This window comes from Athene cunicularia, assembly GCF_003259725.1.
Source record: "Athene cunicularia isolate RWA chromosome 1 unlocalized genomic scaffold, athCun1 chr1_part2, whole genome shotgun sequence".
NCBI classification, from domain to species: domain Eukaryota; kingdom Metazoa; phylum Chordata; class Aves; order Strigiformes; family Strigidae; genus Athene; species Athene cunicularia.
In genome coordinates, this window is record NW_020799092.1 from 683,719 (window position 1) to 702,605 (window position 18,887).

Below are 18,887 nucleotides of genomic sequence, written 5' to 3' on the forward strand. Positions count from 1 at the left end.
CACAGCCGAATTCAATTCAGTCTCCCCTAAACTTCAAGCTACAGAGCCACATATTCCCCTTTGAAGCAAGCAATTCTGCAGAAATTAATTGGAGCCTTCACTTGCATTTTTCATCAGCAAGCCATTACAAAAAGTTTGTTGAAGCTCATACTTTAAGCATGTGCTGAAGGTAACATAAGCATTTTGATTATATGAATACCGCTGGCATCTCAAAGTGGTAACAGAAAGATCTTCTGCCTAGAATTATCAAACCTCATGCTAGTCAAAAGCCTCCATCTCCGAAGCCAAAACAAAGCTTTTTGCACACTCCTTCTCTCAGATAAAACATTGACTTTGGTTATTTTTTTTCTGTGAGTATAAGATATATTTAACATGCACAATTCCAATTTCCAAACCACACCCATAAAGTTTTTTCTATTCAAGTAGAGTTTATGGGATGTCTTACCATCAGCACACAAGCCTGCTTTCCATCCATAAATCCTTTGGGAATTGCATTTGGAGTTAAGATTTCGTATCTGAAAAGGAGAAAGCCTTAGACTAGTTACACAGGTATATTTGAAAACAACAAACAAACCAACCAATCACTAATGCACTCCTATGCCATTATGACTTCGACAGTTTATGGTCTTGTTAGAAGAAAAAAAATTGCATTTCTAGACAGATTATGAAGCAGCAGTCTTAGATGGGGTCTTCTATGCCTCACCTTAACTACATGCTTACTAGAGAATTCAAAGATGCTTTTGGGAGGCTTTGTGCTAGAGAACACCAAGGGACAGATGCGCTGCCTTTGAAAACAGTAACAATCTAGTTGCAATAAAATACTTCCTTTTTTGTGCTTACGTCTTAACTTTGCCAGGATATAGACTGCTTCAGATTCTTTTCTAGACCTTACCTTTGCCTGAATTCCTGGAATACTACTCTGTTGGGGAAACCTTGACGACAAATACGGATTCCTTCCAGCACTCCATTACAGCGAAGCTGGTCGAGGACCAAGTGGGGATCTAGTTTTCCAGCCTAGTGATGAAAAGTATATTTTATAAATACCACAAAGGTTTTATAAGAGGGGCTTACCCCTTTGCCACTTCTTTTTCGTAAAGCAGCCATTTCTCTCTTTTCCAGTTAGAAACAAGAACTGCAAGGACCAGTCTCCAAAATTTTGGTGAAGTATACAATTATTTAGGATGACCTTAAAAAGATATCCTGAGAAAACAGGATGTCTATAAGATCTCTTCCAAAACCTGACAAAAGGTAGCAACCCAGCCTCATGCCCCAAGAAGCCCAGGTAAAACTGAATGGGCTGCACTATTAGAACTGTCTTTACCTTTTTCTCATGGTTGGGGATAATGCAACGGACAAAATTGGGGTTGGTGTTCCTCAAGGTAGCCATCAGTTTAGCCAGCTGTTCTTTATAGAGTTGTCCCACTGTTCGGAACATACCCTTCCTGGTTTTAAAGGCCCCTGGCAATGCTGTATCTGACATACCAGCTACCTGATCCAGTCCAACAATACGGTCAACTAGAGAGAGCACAAAAAAGAGTGTTAAAATTCTGCCACAAACAAAGGAAGCACTGGAACATACAAAGAACATCTGGGTAGAACAGGATAAATGAGAGGAGCTGCAGGATCCTTTTTGCGTCATCTTTACATAGATGTTGATTCCTGTACAGAATTTGTGCAGGGATAGGAGCAGGAATGAAAGAAAAAAGCAACAGCTCACTACAGGAAGTTTGAGTGATGGAGTCAAACTTACACCCAAACATATTCTACTGATGCTCTGGAAGTGCAATCTAGAAGTGAGTTTCAGATGCTTCTGCTTGCTTAGGTTACCAAAAAAAAAAAAAAAGCCAACCAAGAGTTCTAGCTGCTAGCCCAGCAGAATCAACTGTTGGTTAACTCTGACCCAAAAGGGGCTACAGTTAGAGAAAAAGCCCAGCTTCACTCTTGCATTACAGGCAGAACTGCCACGACCAGTGATCAGAAAAGCTGTATCTACTTGTAATATCAGCAAACATGGTAAAAGGCATGATGGAACCCAAACCTCAAGATACCAGTTTGAGTTATTTTTCAAGTACAAGTATTCTATAAGAGACATGAACAATTCCACTAGGAGTAAGTCAAAACTTCCTGTCCCAACAGTTTCTCCATTATGTCACAGTGACATGCAAGCACTGAAGCTATCAACCTGATGGGTGCACTCCACAGATCCCTTATTTCAACAGAAGTCAGCAAGATCTGAGAGTAGCAGGGGCAAGAAGAAACTACAGCACTGCTTTTTCCCATTGCTCTTCTACATAGAGATAACAATTCACCCACCCAACCAAAACCAGCTGTATTGCTGTAAATTTCCACACCCTCAGTACATTTTTATTAAGGGCTTCAAGCTACTACTTCACTTTATCTTTAGTGGTTGTCTGATGACTACACTCAGGCTCCCAGTCTTCAGAAAATACATCAATTTGTGCTCAACTGGCTTCTGATTTAAAAAACTGCTAAGAGAAACATTTACCAAAGAAGAAACAATAAAGGATACTCTGATTTACAGCTAATATTTGTTTAGAACTGCTCACTTCTAGAGCAGCTGTTAGAATAGGGTCAAGGTTGTCTTATCAGAAAGAAAAGAAGGTTATGTTACTATATGACATCACAGGGAAATCCAAAGAAGAGTGTCCCAGATTGCAGATGGAACAATCCTCTTACAAATCTTGAGCCCTGCAATCTACATCAAGATAGCAAAAAGGACAGTCACTTGCAACAGAAGATCCAGCTAAGAATAACAGATGAGAACTGATATGTTGTTCAATTGACATTTCAAGTCCAAAAGGAGTCTCACACAACAAAGGCCCCATAAGGCACAAGTTGCTGACGGCCATTTTTCATGCAGCACAAGTTCCTTTGCCAAACTAACTTTCTTTTAAATGATCAGCAGCTGAAGTCAAATCTCAATACCAGAATCAATGTTAAAATGGATTTCAGTTTAAATGCAGTCTCAGAAATCTTCCTTCCTAATCTTGAAAGAAATACAGCCTTGATAGCTCTACGTTCAAACAGTTGACATTATTTACTTTTAGTTGTTCCTATGCAAGTCTTGCAAGAGCAACCTTTAGCACCTGAATATGTCCATATTTTTCTTGCATCCAATTGCAAGGTGAGTTTTGCTTTTGTTTTAAAGTCTGTGAGGAGCTACTAGCACAAAGCAGTGGAAATGAACGAGACAGACAAGCAGGTATGACAAAAGGACAAAGAGAAGTTAACAGAAGCATTCCTTGCATGGTTCTAGGATGCATTACACATGACAACAGCTGGGTTTCTCAGTCACCTGGTTCTAGATGAAGAATAGGAAAGTGTTGATAGAAATAGGCTCTCTGAACGTTCTGCATCTCTGCAACAGACAGAGACATCAAAGAAAACCCACCACAGAAAGTGACAGCAACAGTAAGACTCAAAAGCAAATAAACCCAGAGAAGATAAGAGTAAAATATTAAACAACACTGCAGAAAGAACAGATTAGTTGCAGGACTGAAAACACAGATTCAACCTCAGGTCTTGTGTTTGAGTACTGCAGCTGTGCAAACTGCTGGGACATAACGGTGCATTCATATTTTACCCTGGCATTCCTGGTTTCAAGAAAGAATTGCCATTTTTGCAGCACGCTTAACATATGCTGATGCAAGTAAAATTTTCTCTAGAGTTACAGTGAAATTTTAATGAAATATCATGATCTAAGCAAAGGATGTTCCAGATAATCCTCATCTTGGTGGCTTAGTCTTCAGGGGAAAAAGCAACACAGCTCACATACTTTTGATGATCAAATTCTTCCACATAAAACATGAGAAAACAAATGAGATTAAGTTTAATTACATACCATCTTTCCACAGCTCAGAGACAAACTTATCCGATGACTGGTGGAGAAGAGTTGCAATGTTATCATTCAGTGGATCCATGTTCTTCATCAGCCATTCATCTGCTTTATAATCCACCTGGAGAAGATAAGCACATCAAGAAACTTAGGGGGGATTTTCTGCAGCACAAGGTGCAACAAGATCCTGTAAAGTCTACAAAAGTAGCACTGAGGTTTACACAATCAGCAATAGGTTATCTAATCGTTCTTGGATTTGCCATCTAAGCAAGCATACCTACAAATTTCAAACCCTAACAAACAGCTGCATGTTCTGTCAGTAAAGGGAATGGATCTGCAATACTAGTTTGCACCACCCAGAGTGTGACACCAAAAACAACTGCATCATCATTTTTGGTAATGAAGTCTTGATGCAAGTTTCTGAAAAGTATCTCCAATCTCACCAAGTTACTGAGAACAAATTTAAATTGGTGTCAGTTTTGACATGTCTTTAACCGTACATGTATTACTTGCAGTCAGATTCCTTTAGGCCCTGTAAGGTCCACAGCAATGGAACAACTTCGTGAAATCTTCCACTGGATTCCCATAGGCAGACATTTTGCTAAGTAGCCATTTCTAAGCAGCAGTGGTTATGCATTAGAAAATACAGCAGATATTCCAATGTTCACATTTTAGCTACTAATTCCTTACCTTGCCAGCATAATGTATGATACAGAAGTCAGCTTTGTCTTTCAGCTGTTTTGGCTTCTGAAATTTGGGGTGGGTGCCTTGTTCTTGTACAACTTTTTCCACAAAGCTTTTGTCTGTTGCTTTTGGGAACCAGCACTCTTCATCCAGCAGGGCCAGTATACCAGGAGGCCCCGCCTTAAAGAAGGGAAACATCAAAACATCATTAAATACATGACTACACCAAAAATTAACACCTTTAGATGGTGTGATGGTTTGACTCTGGCTAAATGCCAAGTATCCACCAAGTCCCTCTATCACTTCCCCCCCCCTTTTCCCCTTGTTTTCTCAATAGGGTAAAGAGGGGAAAGAAGATAAACTAACCCTTGTGGGTGAAACAAAAGCAGTTTTAATATAAGCAAGGCAAAGCAAAAGTCCACGCATGGAAGCAAAAGCAAACAGATTTATTCTCTACTTCCCGTGGACAGGCGATGTCGGGCCTTCTCAGGAAGCAGGGCTCCCATACGTGTAGTAGTTGCCTCAGAGGACCAAGGGTGACCCCACCCCCTTCCTCCTTTCTCCCAGCTTTATACTGAGCAGACGTCATATGGTATGGAATATCCCTTTGGTCGGTTTGGGTCAGCTGTCCTGGCTGTGTCCCCTCCCAAGATCTTGCCCACCCCGTCCCACTGGGGGAAATATCAGAAAGAGCCTTGGTGCTGTGTAAGCCCTGCTCAGCAGTAGCCACAACACCAGTGTGCTATCAACACCCTGCCAGCTCCCAGCATAAAACACAGCACCGTGAGGGCTGCTGTAGGGGAAAACCAATTCCAGTTCAGCCAGACCCAGTACAGATGGCTAAAAAAGAAAACCAAATAATCAGGACGCCAAGGCCTGATGATCCCCATCACATTCATCTGTTGTGTGATATCAGTTCAACTACTTTGATACTAATGAAAATCACTAATAATTCTTCAAAATTCTCATCTGAATTCTGAACATTTTTATGAGAAGGTCTCTCCCATGACATTTGTCTAGGTTGTTTTATGTGGAAAAAAAAAAATCTTTTAAATAGAAAGAACACTATCACACTGTTCTCCAAATATCCAGGTGTCTAAACACAGAAGATCATAGCAGAATATTTCATAAACTAGTCCTTACTATTAGAACATCTACTATTAAATTTATAAATTTCCAAGTTTCATTAGAGTGGAATGAAAGCAACAGAGATTCACAGCTCATCACACAGTTAAGTAAGGAAGTTCACACTACTTATAGTAAGCCTCACATACATCTAGCACCATGCAGATCTACACAAATGAAGACAGTTTTATGAGAGGAAAAAGTGGCTGACCAGGTCTGTTCTCATGCAGTATTTTCTACAGAACTGATCCTAACAGATGTATTGGTGACATACTTTCAGACAAAGAGGAAATGGTTCACTTCGGCTTCTAAGCATACCACAGTGTCAGTACAGGATTACAAAAACCTAGAAAGCTAGTTCTAGTCTACAGGTAGGGGTTATGTGCTCAATGACAAAATCAGTGCAGCCATTTCTTTCTTGCTGCTCTATGATAGAACAAACAAGCTTACCGGCTTCTCTATGAGATCAATGCAGGGCTGCAGATCCAGGCCAAAGTCAATGAAATTCCACTCTATGCCCTCCCTCTGGTACTCCTCTTGCTCCAGAATGAACATGGTGTGGTTAAAGAGCTGCTGCAACTTCTCATTTGTGTAGTTAATACACAACTGCTCAAAGGAGTTCAGCTAATGAAGAAAGAGGTAGAAAGATGTTCAAACAGTTGCTTTTGAAGACACACCTACTACCCTCTTAGCACAAAAGATCACATCTACAGTTCAGAATTTAAGCTAGTGTTCTGTATGGGCTGGACAGCCCTTCATGAATAGCTCCATTTGCTTATGGACTGCCTTTCATGTCACGTGACACTGCATCAGTGCTGCAATCCCTAGGGAAGTTCATACACACTGCTCCTCAGACTTTGCAAAAGAATGTTTTAGTTGTGAACAGCAGAATTACTGCAGCTACTTAACCCAGGAATAGAAAAGACTCTGGTTTTCTCACAAACTCAAAGCTGGCAAGTCATTTTCATAGGAAGATGAAGCAACAGAAGCCTGAAGACAAATTCCTAAAAACATGTGGACTGAAAAGTCCCTATTTAAATCCTCATATATAAAATCAGAGCAAGAAAAAATGAGGGAAATTCCTTTAACATCTCCAAATTTCTTCAAATTGTAAGGACAAGGTAAATAACCCACAGTGCATTTTCATGTTAGATCACATTAAATATAATGCAGCTGCTAAAGAGAATGGTCCTGTTCTTCCTCCATGTTTCAGTAACTCCTAACCATGTATTTCCATTCCCCTCCTTTACATGAGATCCAGCAACCATGAAACCAAAGACAGACTGATCAGAGATGGGGAAGGAGACAAAAAAAAAACCAAACCAAACAAAACCACACCCAACTTTTCTGTGTCTTCATTCTCCATTTCATGGATAAATTGTTCCATTTCACTTTGCAGCTGCACATGAACTAGATCCAACATAACACAGTTTGATAAGAGGTGCCTGACTGGGATAATGGCAGGATACTTTGGCAGAGTCTTTGATGGCAGCTTGTGGTTGCTTCAGACTAAGTATAATGCAAAGTCACATTCTAAAAGTCATTATTTCATAGACATAATGGTTTGGCCTAACAGTTCACTGCCACCTGTAGAGGGAGTTCCCACTTCCTCTCTTTTCCATCTCTCCCTCAACATTCCTTCAGCTCTTCCTTGTCTACATTTATCTTGCAACAGTTTTTATGCTCAGATTCCCCTTTGCAGACTGATTCAATTATAAAACACCCAAAGAAAATATTTTCCACAGGGCTAATGAGGTGAACATTACAAGCAGTTGCAGACAGGAGCAGCAAAGGGGAAAAGGAGCAAGTTCACTCCTTGTCCACATCATGGAGTCACGATTAAATTCATTTAGCTGTATGTGAAACCCCACTCTGATCCCAAATTTTCAAGCGTTTTGCAAAAAGAAGCCTACAAAGGCCAGAATTTACATTGGATCTGATTTGGCCTATCCTGTCTTTGTCTTTTCCAAAACTCATCAGCAGGAAGAAACCACATCTAACAATTTTTAATGACACCAATAGATTTTGGTGGGTCATCCCTTAAATGTTTTGGGACAGATTAACGGGACATAAAATTTTAAGTGCGATGATGATCCATAATTCTACATGACATTTTAAAACTCTTGTTGGTTAGCAAACTCTTAAGGTGTGAGCTATAAAAAAATCAGGAATACCTGGAATTGTGCAATTAAAATAACTTTAACCCACATACCAAAAAAGTATGTAAGCACCAGAATATACAGCAATAAGATAAAACATTTGCAGAATACATAATATACTATGGCAATGAACCACTGAAGTTATTAACTAACTTATCTGACAGTTCACATCATCAGAGATCTCAAATAACAGAAGTGGAATATACATCCTTTCCAAAACTATAGCGTTCTTTTCCAGTTTTAAGCAGATTTCCTTCAGCAGTCTCTGCTGCATGGTTTCCTTCAGCAGTCTCTGCTGCATGGTAACTGTGCTGAGCGCAAGGACCTGACATCTCCTTACCTCAAAAATCTCAAAGCCAGCAATGTCAAGGATTCCAATGAAGGATGCACCCTGTCGCTTGGTCTTATCCAATGCTTTGTTGATACGCATAACCAGCCACCGGAACATACGTTCATAAGTGGCTTTAGCTAGTGCTTCAATGGCAAAGTCAGCCTAAACAGGAAAAAAGACAAAAATCAGGAGTTACATTACAATCCAAAGGAAGTCACAGTGTTATGGCATCTAATGGCTCAAACTCACTGAACAAGGCTCATTGCAGAAGTTATTCCCCATGAAAAGTAGATGGCATAGCAGTACTCCATCAAAAAGATGAAAGAATTTGTCTTAAATTAGCATGTCAAAGCCAAATTTCAGGATCCTGCCTGTTGGAGAAATCAAGGCCTGGTATTCAAGAAAGAAAAACGATGCCCAGTCACCTCCAAAGACTATAGTAACATAGCATGCTTCATAGGCCCAAAGAAAAGCATTTAAATTATTTTGTAATTTAGGATTTGTGAAGCCGAATCCCTCCCTCCCATGCCACTACCCTACCTGTGAATGACACAAAAATACTATGTATAGTAAGAAATTACATATCAGAATGGAAAGGTAGCACAGAAAGGTAGCTTGTGACTATTTCTAGACTTTACTCTTCCTAATCCCTTCCATATTATGGGGCCTTGGTTTTTTTACACTGAGAATAAGGATGTGTTCATAAAGAAGCTGTGCAGCGGATAAGCACAGGGGCCTTGCTCCATTCAGGAGGGCACTAGCTTCTAGGTCAGGTCTCATTTAGAGGATAACCTGATTCAAGAATCTTACAAAATTTACAATCAGTTTCAAGGGTCATCAGCAAATTCTTCCACCCTAGTAGCTGAACTATTCAAAAATTACAGCAGCTTGAAAATGTCATCCTTGCATACAGCACTAAAGGAATTTATTCCCTTGAGAAAGCCAGTCACCAAAATTATGGGACTTGTGTTCTCTTTTTTTTTTTTATCCTTTTAGATGAGAAAGTGCTACAGGGCAGGGTGATTTCAATCCTTACACAGATCAAGTGAGCAAATACTAGGAGCAATACATATGCTGCATTATTCAATTGTGGTTGCCATACACTGCAGTCAAAGATGGTTATTAAACACTACAGAAACCTCTGATACATGTCAGCTTTGTGGCAGCAAGATTAAAGACTGAAGTACTTGTTCATTTTTAGAGAATGCGCACCTGCTCTTTGGTTTGAGCTTTCTGGACATAATCTCGTCCAACTTTGATGCGAGGAGTTAGGATACCTCTAGTGAAATCCGTCACATTGATACCCAAAAGGTGAGACACTTTCTGAGCAGCTAAAGATGGTAAGAGGAAACAACAAAAGAGATTAATGTTCTTTTTCTTACAGTAGTATGCAACAGTAAAACATTCCTGCAACTGCCTTCCTAAGAGAGTCATGAAACAGCTTACAGAAAATGTTAAATTAAGAACAGGTTGATAAGACAAAAAAAATGCTATCTTCAAAACAAAAAAAATCCCCCCAAAAACTCTTGCAACAGGGTTTCTCTGGAAGCCAAAGAGTAAATCTGATGTAATACTCTCATACCACTAGGTCACAACATGGAAGCTTTAGAAAGTTCATAGTCTGTACTCAATTTAAATATGCATCAAGTAATGGATTTTTAAATCAAGCTAATGGTTCTGTCTTCATTTACAGATTAGTCTTTGAGGCAACTCTGTATTTCAGATTCAAGATCCAAAACCCAAATGGCTTACTCTCCTCCCCAAAATGCCATTTAGAGCACATTTTCCATAACAATAATAGCCAAACATATAAACACTTAAAGATAAATTAGCAACCTCTTGTATTTCTGCAGTACATCTATAATGAAGGTCTCAGAGTTAAGTCTTCCAACAGATAGCCTTCTATCATGTGAAACATTGTACAAATGCATCAATGGGCAGTGCACTTAGAATACGTACACATACTTTACACCTTACTCTTAGTTATAAGTCTACCTACAAAGTCAGCAAAGAACATTCCTTAAACTCTGATCATATTGGTTTGTAGGAGCAATCATTTCTAGATTGGTTAACACACACACACACACACACACACACACACTACATGTTCCAGTAGAGTAAACCTATTCATCTGGTCATCACGCGTATTTTCTGCCTGGCCCTGTCACAAGAACAGTGCCACATTCCTGCCCATGGGTGGCTGTAAACACACGCCTAGCAAAACAGCCTGCATTTGTATGAAGAAGCACGTCAGCTTCTTTGACAAATAATTCACCTTATGGAAAAAACAGGACTCCAACATTCCCCACATACTGTATTATTCCTGTAGGCCTTTTCCTGCATTTTAGATTGGGAGGTGAGTGGGGGATAGGAGGAGGGTTACCTGTATTGTCTGGCATAGAGGCTTGGTCTGTATTACGCTCCTTCTTGAAGACTATGTTTCCAAGTTGAAGAACACCCGAGATAACCTTCAGCAGACCTTTTAAAATAATAATAGCTTGGTGTTAGACATCACCAAAAGCATTGATATGACCGAGTTAGCTTTCCTGACATGATTAAGAGGCCCTTCTCAACATCCTGAAGATTTTTCTGGAATCTGGAAAAAAGCATCACAGATAATTCCTTTATATGACTCCCATTCAGGACCCAGGACTGACTTTCTCTGTCCCTCCTATGCAAGACTATACAGCCTGGAAATGTACCCATTCCCAACACCACTATAAGTAAAGTGGGAGACAGGACTGAGGGTAATGCGTCACAGTATTCCCTGTTACAGGGCCAAAATTCCAGTATTTCCCCAATGACTACTGTTAGACAGAGGAAAGAGACAGTTTTTAAGAGTACAAACCAAATAAGAGAAGGAAGATTTTGTTCCTTTAGCCCTGTATCACTTTCAGCTCCCTGACCAAGGCCTGTAGTCCATACAGCATGCGTTATAATGTATGGGCAGCAGGATGTGGGCAAAAGTGCCTGTACCATAACTGTTACTTACTACATGTTGAAGCATCCCACCCGTTGCTAACGATATATTCATACTCTTCAAATGATGCATGTCTCACAAATATCACCAGATGCCAGGGCAGGAAATAAATTTTTCAATGCCATAGCATCAATTCAGTTTTCACTGTGTATCAGTCAAAGCTCATTGCATCATAGCTACCAGTGGTCTTAAGCAAAGCAAACTGCCAGTCACATGCAAAGGAGATCTTGTACCAAAGATTTTTTTGGTCTGCTAATTTCTACCTGTTACAGAAACGTTTGTTTTAAAACAATATCCTTTTATAGCAGAGCAAACAAAGGCTCCATACATGCTATATCGGGACCAACAGAAACATGTATGTTCCTAGTGACATGTTACGAAATTCAGTGGTTTGACAGCTGAGTCTGGAGTCCTGGCACTTGGGCAGACAGCTTATTTTGATGTTGTCTCATATATGAAGATAGTGTTTAGACTATACATCCTAACTAAGCAAGCTACTCCATGCATTATTCTTCTAAGACTGTAAGGTACATTAATGCACTCTGAACAGCAAGTGCTAAACAGTAAAGCTATCTTTGTTCTAGTGGCTGGAACCAACAGCTCATCTGTGTGACAGCAAAGACATGCCCTAGAGCATACGTTAAAAACCCTACTCAAAAACATTAGTATAGCAGGACATCCTAATAGTAAATTAGGCTGCCAAATCTTTTGTTCAGTTTAGGCAAATTTCTCTTCACCTCCATACAGCAGTTTCAGTTGATTCAGGATATCGAGAAGTGTATTAAACTGTGGATAACAACAGCATGGATTCATAGCAGACTGGACTGTGAAGAGCAATAGTTAAGGCACAGGCACATATTCCCTACACCCACAAGAGCTGCAGACTCAAGCAGAGGAGGTGATGACATCAAACCACCACAGATGCTTGCTTTAGGGTCGAGGAAAAACAGTCCTAGTTTTAGAAGACCTTATACATTTAGAAACTCAGATTTTGCAGAACACTGGTTCCCAACCAGTGAGGCAGATCCCGAATGAGACAGCACAGAGCTCTGGTGAATACATATCACTGCACTTTGTGCTGGCTGCATGCAATTCTAGCTCCCACTGTCATGGTACTGTGCTCCCAGAATCAGACAATATTAATTTCTGATCAGCAGTTCAGTGTTAAGCTAGAAAGAAAGGCACTCTGACCAGGCCATTCTCAAAGCACTAATCCAGCAGAGGTTGGATTAGATACTTTAAAGCCACTGCTTAGGTACAGGGCTGTGCATTGCCCAAGAGAATGAGGGGATTCTTGTATCTTGGATGTGTTATTCATAAACTGGATATATAGCCCTCAGATTGGGAACAAAACCAGCAAGCAGAAGCATGTTTTCATTCACTGCTTGACTTCTAACACTAACTGTATAAACTGAAACTGTGCTAGTAGTTCCTGAAGTGTGTCACTCCAAAGCCACTGAGTTTTACTTGTATACTGTTCACTTGGGGGAGCCGGGGGAGAGGGGAAAATGGACACCAGACAAAACAAAACTAATGAAAAAAATCCCCCACAACAAGCAAACAAAAAAAGAACCCCAGAACAAAAAAGCTCCAGAGAGATATGATCCGTTTCCTCTTTCATTTCCTTGAATTTCAAGCCCTTCAGAGGATTCATACCTATCTGCTCCTCATCTGGGATGCCCATGATCTTCATCGCTTCCATGGTCTCCTGAAACATATCTTTGTCTTGCTGACCCGGGATCGTAACATGCCCATTGGAAAGGAAGCGATACTTATTGTAAGGCTCCAGCAGCAGGTCAGCTTAGGAAGGAATTGAGAAAGAAGTTACTATGGCTTTTCCGTTGTTTGTTTTGTTTTGTTTTCTTAAACAGACAACAAGCTACCAGTGAGATCAAATTTCTGACTTGCATATGCTAGCAGGTGCTGGATGAATCTGGAATTAAGCCCAGTTTTACTGCAGGCTGAACATTTCATGTATTCTAGATAAAATTGGGGAAGTTTTCTGCTTTATTTCTTTTTATTCCCTCCTCTGGACTACTCCACTAAAGCAATGTCAATCATTATTATGCCTTAAGTCTATAAGAAACAGGGATTAACTTGAAAGTAAATTTGCCTTTCATTTCAGACACCTCTCATCTGTTTCAAGTCAGGTGAAAGTTAATATATAGCTCTTCAAACAGCAGCAGCTACGAGAAAAGTCCCCTTCTCTTGTCCTTCCTCCAGATCCATTTGCAGCTCTTGCACAGTATGTACTCTGATTACTAGGCTAAGGTATCACAGATAGTTGTGCTAGGATCCTAGATTTCTAGAGCTGCTTAGGTGCTAGCAGCTTTGCTCCATTCAGTTAAATGCCGAGAACATCACAATAGGGCCATTCTTGCACTAGAAGAGTTTACATCATGCAAGACAAGACTAAACATGGAACAGTGATTTAGATAAGGAAGGGTGTAGAGTCATTGCTGGCAAGGAGACAACTGCAGAAAGACACCAGAGAAGCAAGTTTTCAGGAACTAAGTAGTACGGGGAGAGGGCAGAGGGATCTATAAGTGTATGGAAGAAATGGAGGAGAGGCAGCCACATCTAAAAGGCTGAGCTAAGAAACTGTGAAGGAACAGACCCTAGCCTACAAGTGTTTTGGACCTTCTGTCATTGTGATGAGGCAAAACTTATAACTACAACACAATCATACTTACTCTTCAAATGCTCCCCTGCCCCAGACAGCAGGTAGTAAAAGATGTGGAAGGTTCTCTCCTCTTTGGCTTGACGAATTGCACGCGATTTCTCCAGTAGATCTTCAGAGAGTCAAGGTATATGGGACAACATACAAATCACTTCCTATTCTATAGCAGGAGAAAAAACTCATACTACCTGATGGTCTCTTTGTGTCAATTACCAGGGATATTGATTTAGCAATCATTATCAGCCAACAACCCACTGAGCTTCTGGTCTCAGTTCTGCCAGCCTCTGAATGATGGTGATGATGAGAGACTTAACTGATAAAAAGCAGACTTAACTGGAAAAAAGCCAGCCAGCCAGCCATCTCTATTCACCTTGGACATAAGTGAGAATTACTTATGAAATTCCAAAGCTATTCATCTTATTACAGTTTATGCTTCCACTTCAGCCTCCTAAGATTCATTCATTCAGAAAAGACACCATAAAAGTCACATAATATTATATGAAAAAACAGGAGACTCCATCAGTAATCTTGCTAGCATAAATTTAACTGCTTCCTGCCACTTTCTCAACCTGACAAAGGGAAAGTCAGTTGTGAAGACATTGCTAGGTACCATTAGTGCCACCTCTATAGCCTTAAATGTCTCATTTTAAGTTGTTACAGAAAGGATACAGGTCTCGATATTAGCTCCAACAATGTAGCCATTGACATCAAAGTTGATTCTGATGAACTTGCCCTAAAAGGAATGTAATAGCATTAAAATTAGTATTCATTCCATCTGGTAACAGCAGTAAACAGTAAAGGTAAACCTTCTCTTTTTAACTCAAGAAAGGAAATTCTGAACAGGTCAGGCAGGTTTTAGGCAAATAAGGTCAAGGTCAATCAATAAGCAATGCCTGCTGATCGTAACAGGATTTAACAAGACACCAATCACTTTCAGAAACTTCTGACATTCAGTCAGCCTAAAATTCAAATTCAGTAGGTTTCAGCCTAGATTTCCAACAACCAGGGTCCCTTATAGTTTTATGTGCTATATGATCTAAGCAGTTCCACCTCCCTCAATGGTAGCTTCAATCATTTTCATTTAGTTCCAGCTTTCCCACCTGCCTCTCAGATGCTGTTCGTTGCTCTGAAGAGCAAGCAAAATAAGGACCAGTATTTGTTCTCCAGGACAAAATTGACTGTCATAAACTTACAATAAAAATCAGCATAGATAATCCTGGCACAGGGTCAGGCTCCTTCATTCCAGAGACTTATCAGGCCTATTTTGGATAATTCACTGAATGAAATTCACTTCCTAGATTAATTTGAAGGAAGTCACTCAGACAACTGTCTTATACCTGATAGCAATTCACCCAAAAGCAGACCAAGCCTTCTCTCTGGAAAGTGTAGAATGCTAGCACCCATGCCAAATAGTAATACTCACAAATCTTGAGGAGTTATCATTCTTTACTGTCTTGGCATTTCCAAAGGCCTCCAGGATAGGATTAGCCTGGAGCAACTGTCTCTCCAGTTCTCCCTGAAGAGAAATCAGAAATCAGTAAAGTGGTAGGAGTTCACTGCACTAACCTTGGGTCAAACCAGTGCTGAAGTTTCAATTCACACTAGCTTGGCATCTGTTGTAGAGAAGCCATGTTAAACCTTAGGAGATTATCCCTTAAGCCTTCAAAGGAGACTCATTAGTTATCGGGGTAAAACAGAAACATTCCACAAATATGCCTTGTTCCCTTCAACATTAGCACATCCCAGTGCTACCCTTCTGTTAACAAGAAGTCCTTCAAAGTCCCTTGGCCATAACATCCCACAGACTTCCCAGGATCGAATCAAAACACCATACCATCCAAGATCAGGCCCTCATCCCAGAAGTGTCTTGCCATCTAGGCTGGAAGAATGAGGAAAATTCTGTCTTGCTACTGCAAGACAGCCCTGAATTCTGCTAGTAGTAAGTTAAGAAGTTAGTCTGAAAGGGTCTAATGTTTTAAAACAAACAAAAACGACCCAAAAAGCTTGCACTAAGAGTCTACATCTTTCAAAATACAAACAAGCGAGCAAAAACCTCCTTTGTAAGAGAGCACACACACCAAAAAAAGAGAATTAGTGGTATCCCACAAACTGCATGATTGCTTGCGCTCTGCTGCCATATTTGCACACTCTTCCCCTCAAGGAACATAAAATGCTGGAGCTGTAGAAAAATTCGAAACCTTTATCCCTGCCAAGTACTAGACCATTGGAGCATATACACCTTTCCCGCAGGGTCTAGATACATCCCTGGCTGCTTTTAAAAATTAATTGTCCTCTGTGTTAAAACCGTAGAGTTCTATGTATTTCAAGATTACCTAAAAAGCTTCTAGAGACAGAAAATGACAGTTTAGATTAACATTTCTCTTTTTAGAAGTTATAGTAAGTACTCAAGTCTTCCTGTGCGTAACTGTTGGAAATGAAGTTTGATTCACAACAACTGGAATTTATGGGCAAATTATTTAAGGATATTTCTAAAGGAAAATTGTCCCCATTCATTCTCAAAGTGCATTATAGAACAAATTAGTCCTTACAACTGTACAAAGAACTACAAGTCTTTTTTTACTTGCACAATCACCTCACTTCACACTTGCAAAGTGCAAGGCCAAACAAGACCCTCAGTCCCTGTAGAACTGCACATATACAGAAGAGGCAGCTGCTGCAAATGCTTTCATTCACTGTCAAGTATATATAACAAGAGGGTTAGCCCTGGGAAGGGAACTGGAGCTGGGACATCTGCTCTCTCACAACAGAGCTAGCACATGGCTTTGTAAGGAGAAAACCTTGAAACTGGGTTTAGTCCTTGAAACTGTGTGGCAGTCATATTTCCCCTCCTATTCTGGGCATGTGTACTGAAGTTGGAACACTCTTCCCTCACCCCATTCCTTCTCCCCATCCTGCAGTAAAGTCCTAGGCCTTTGTTTGGCTTCAATCTGTTACAATGCAAGATAGAGATGCCAGCAACATAGCATTTCAACCCAACCATAGAACAAGGGAAGAGATTTTAAAAAGCCCATTTTTTCCTCTACACAGAAGTCAGGCTTTGACATCAAATCTATTTTAATTATTTAGCTAAAAATAAAACTAAGATCATGTTTAGCTACACAAAAAAACAAATTTATAGAAATGCATACTATAGACCCTTCTATTTAGTACCTCAGGAAGAAAACATCATTAGTGTCAAGTAGGTGTTGGTAAACTGTAGTTTAGAGGTGATTATGTCCCTTCAATCACCAAGGTGGCAATACACATAGATACTATCAGGTTCAACAGCAGTATAAAGCTGTGGGGAAATGAAAACAGTGAAGAGCTGGTAAAGTCAGTCAGCTCTCATGACTTGCCTCAGCACCATGATAGAGATCAAGTTTCTAACATGCCATGGCAATGGCACAGAAGATTAAGTGGCTGAGATTACTGCAGTGTATCAATTCCTCACTGTACGCTGTCTTCGTTTGAAAAGGTTTTGGGTGGAGTTTGTTGGGGTTTTTTAGCTTAAATGTTGATGGTCACCTCTCATTGAAGGAAAAGACTTCACTATTATTATACAATGCATAATCCTGCAAAGCAAGAATAGTACAACACAGAGCTGTCCATCACAAGCTTTCTAGAAATTTTAAGATTCCTATCATGAAGATGCTGCCAATTTTCTAACACTCGTAACTGCCATTCCTTTACCTGAAATAAATTTGTTTAATACATGGGATGCATTTGAAGCATGTACAATATTCCCCCTGAAAACAGAAGCAGTAACAGCCACTAAAACTGTTAGCCTGTGGTTGGGTAGTGCACACTCTTCAGTACTCTCCTACTGCTCTGAAATCACATCACCAATTTAAAGCAACTAAAAACCTTAACATCTATCTTACATGAGATGTAAAAAAATCAGAGTACACTTTCTGGAATTATATCTATGCAAGGTAGATGGTTTTGCCAGCTATTTACTCTTCAGGAAGTATGGTGAAAGACATCTAGAAATCACAGCTAGCTTTAACAGAATGCATTTTAAAAAACTAAAAGATGGGCGACAGTGTTTGTTTGGTTTAGTGGGGGCTTTTGTTATTGTTTTTTTACACTTTAGGGGTTTGCTTTTGTATTATTTTCTGCAGTCATGGGAGATTGTCAAATAACTGAATCCCAACAGCCTGGGGAAGGGAGAAGGATCATCAGTAACCTAACCTTCATTACAAATATTTCAACATTAGCAACTATTACCCTTGAATTTCTGATTAGCTGCGAACATTCTCATCTTGAAAAAAATATTATGTGAATTAAGCAGTCACTAGAGAAGCAGAGACTAAACGTGGGAAAACATCAATTTCTATAAAATGAAAAAAAATATTTATATAATTGGATTCAGTAGACCCAAAAAGTAGCCTTAATGTGCTTAGTAGTCACACCATGCAGCAAGCTATTTAGCTGAATATACTGAAGCACTGGGATTGGTGGAAGGTACCACTACCTCGAAAACCAGGGAGCTAGAATTGGAGAATATGCTTTGTAAAACTGATTTTGCTCTGATACTTTGAAAAATGGGGATTTACAGCCAAAACTTTTAATAGGTGACAGCCAAGAAACCTTCCTCACGGATAAAGCACCACTGCTTTCTATATTAAGTTCTGTGCCTAATCTTGCAGCATAAAGGTTCAAGGCTATCATATTCAGCTTGGAAAAAAAACCAAACCTGCCATAACCAGTATACCCAAGATCCTCAAAAAGTTTCATGTATTCATCTTTACAAATCCTTATAATCTGGTTCAAAGATGAAGGTTTATAAAGAATTGTGGACAGAGCACTCATTACTAATTAACATTCAAAGACTCCCGTTCTAAACCTTCTATGGTAAGCCCAATGCTACTGTTTAGTTACAAAACTGGAGCAAAATATGAGCTGCAGAACTTCTGGGAAGAATCAAAACTTGGTGGGGTGGGGGTGTAAATACCAAACTTGGGCAAATCACCAACCGTCCAATTTAGCGACAGTCTATCCTTTGCTTATGGATAAGCAATGGAAGAATACTTACTCAACCCCATGATGGAAGGGGGGAAAGGAAGGGGGGA

The 18,887-nt window shown here is 39.9% G+C and overlaps 1 protein-coding gene across 2 annotated transcripts in view; it reads right to left on the reverse strand.

Moving 5' to 3' along the window:
- Positions 1-18,887, reverse strand: part of MYH9 (myosin heavy chain 9) — a 75,574-nt gene that overhangs the window by 18,556 nt on the left and 38,131 nt on the right. Inside the window, exons 6-19 of one of the 2 annotated variants that reach the window (XM_026863203.1) lie at positions 15,239-15,331; positions 14,485-14,548; positions 13,829-13,927; positions 12,792-12,935; positions 10,539-10,634; positions 9,368-9,486; positions 8,165-8,317; positions 6,116-6,289; positions 4,547-4,720; positions 3,863-3,977; positions 3,317-3,379; positions 1,322-1,515; positions 893-1,014; positions 446-515 (exon numbers count right to left, since the gene is read on the reverse strand). In XM_026863203.1, coding sequence (XP_026719004.1) covers positions 446-515; positions 893-1,014; positions 1,322-1,515; positions 3,317-3,379; positions 3,863-3,977; positions 4,547-4,720; positions 6,116-6,289; positions 8,165-8,317; positions 9,368-9,486; positions 10,539-10,634; positions 12,792-12,935; positions 13,829-13,927; positions 14,485-14,548; positions 15,239-15,331 — 1,680 coding nt within the window. The remainder of the gene's footprint in view (positions 1-445; positions 516-892; positions 1,015-1,321; positions 1,516-3,316; positions 3,380-3,862; positions 3,978-4,546; positions 4,721-6,115; positions 6,290-8,164; positions 8,318-9,367; positions 9,487-10,538; positions 10,635-12,791; positions 12,936-13,828; positions 13,928-14,484; positions 14,549-15,238; positions 15,332-18,887) is intronic. The other variant, XM_026863210.1, reaches the window with a different exon arrangement.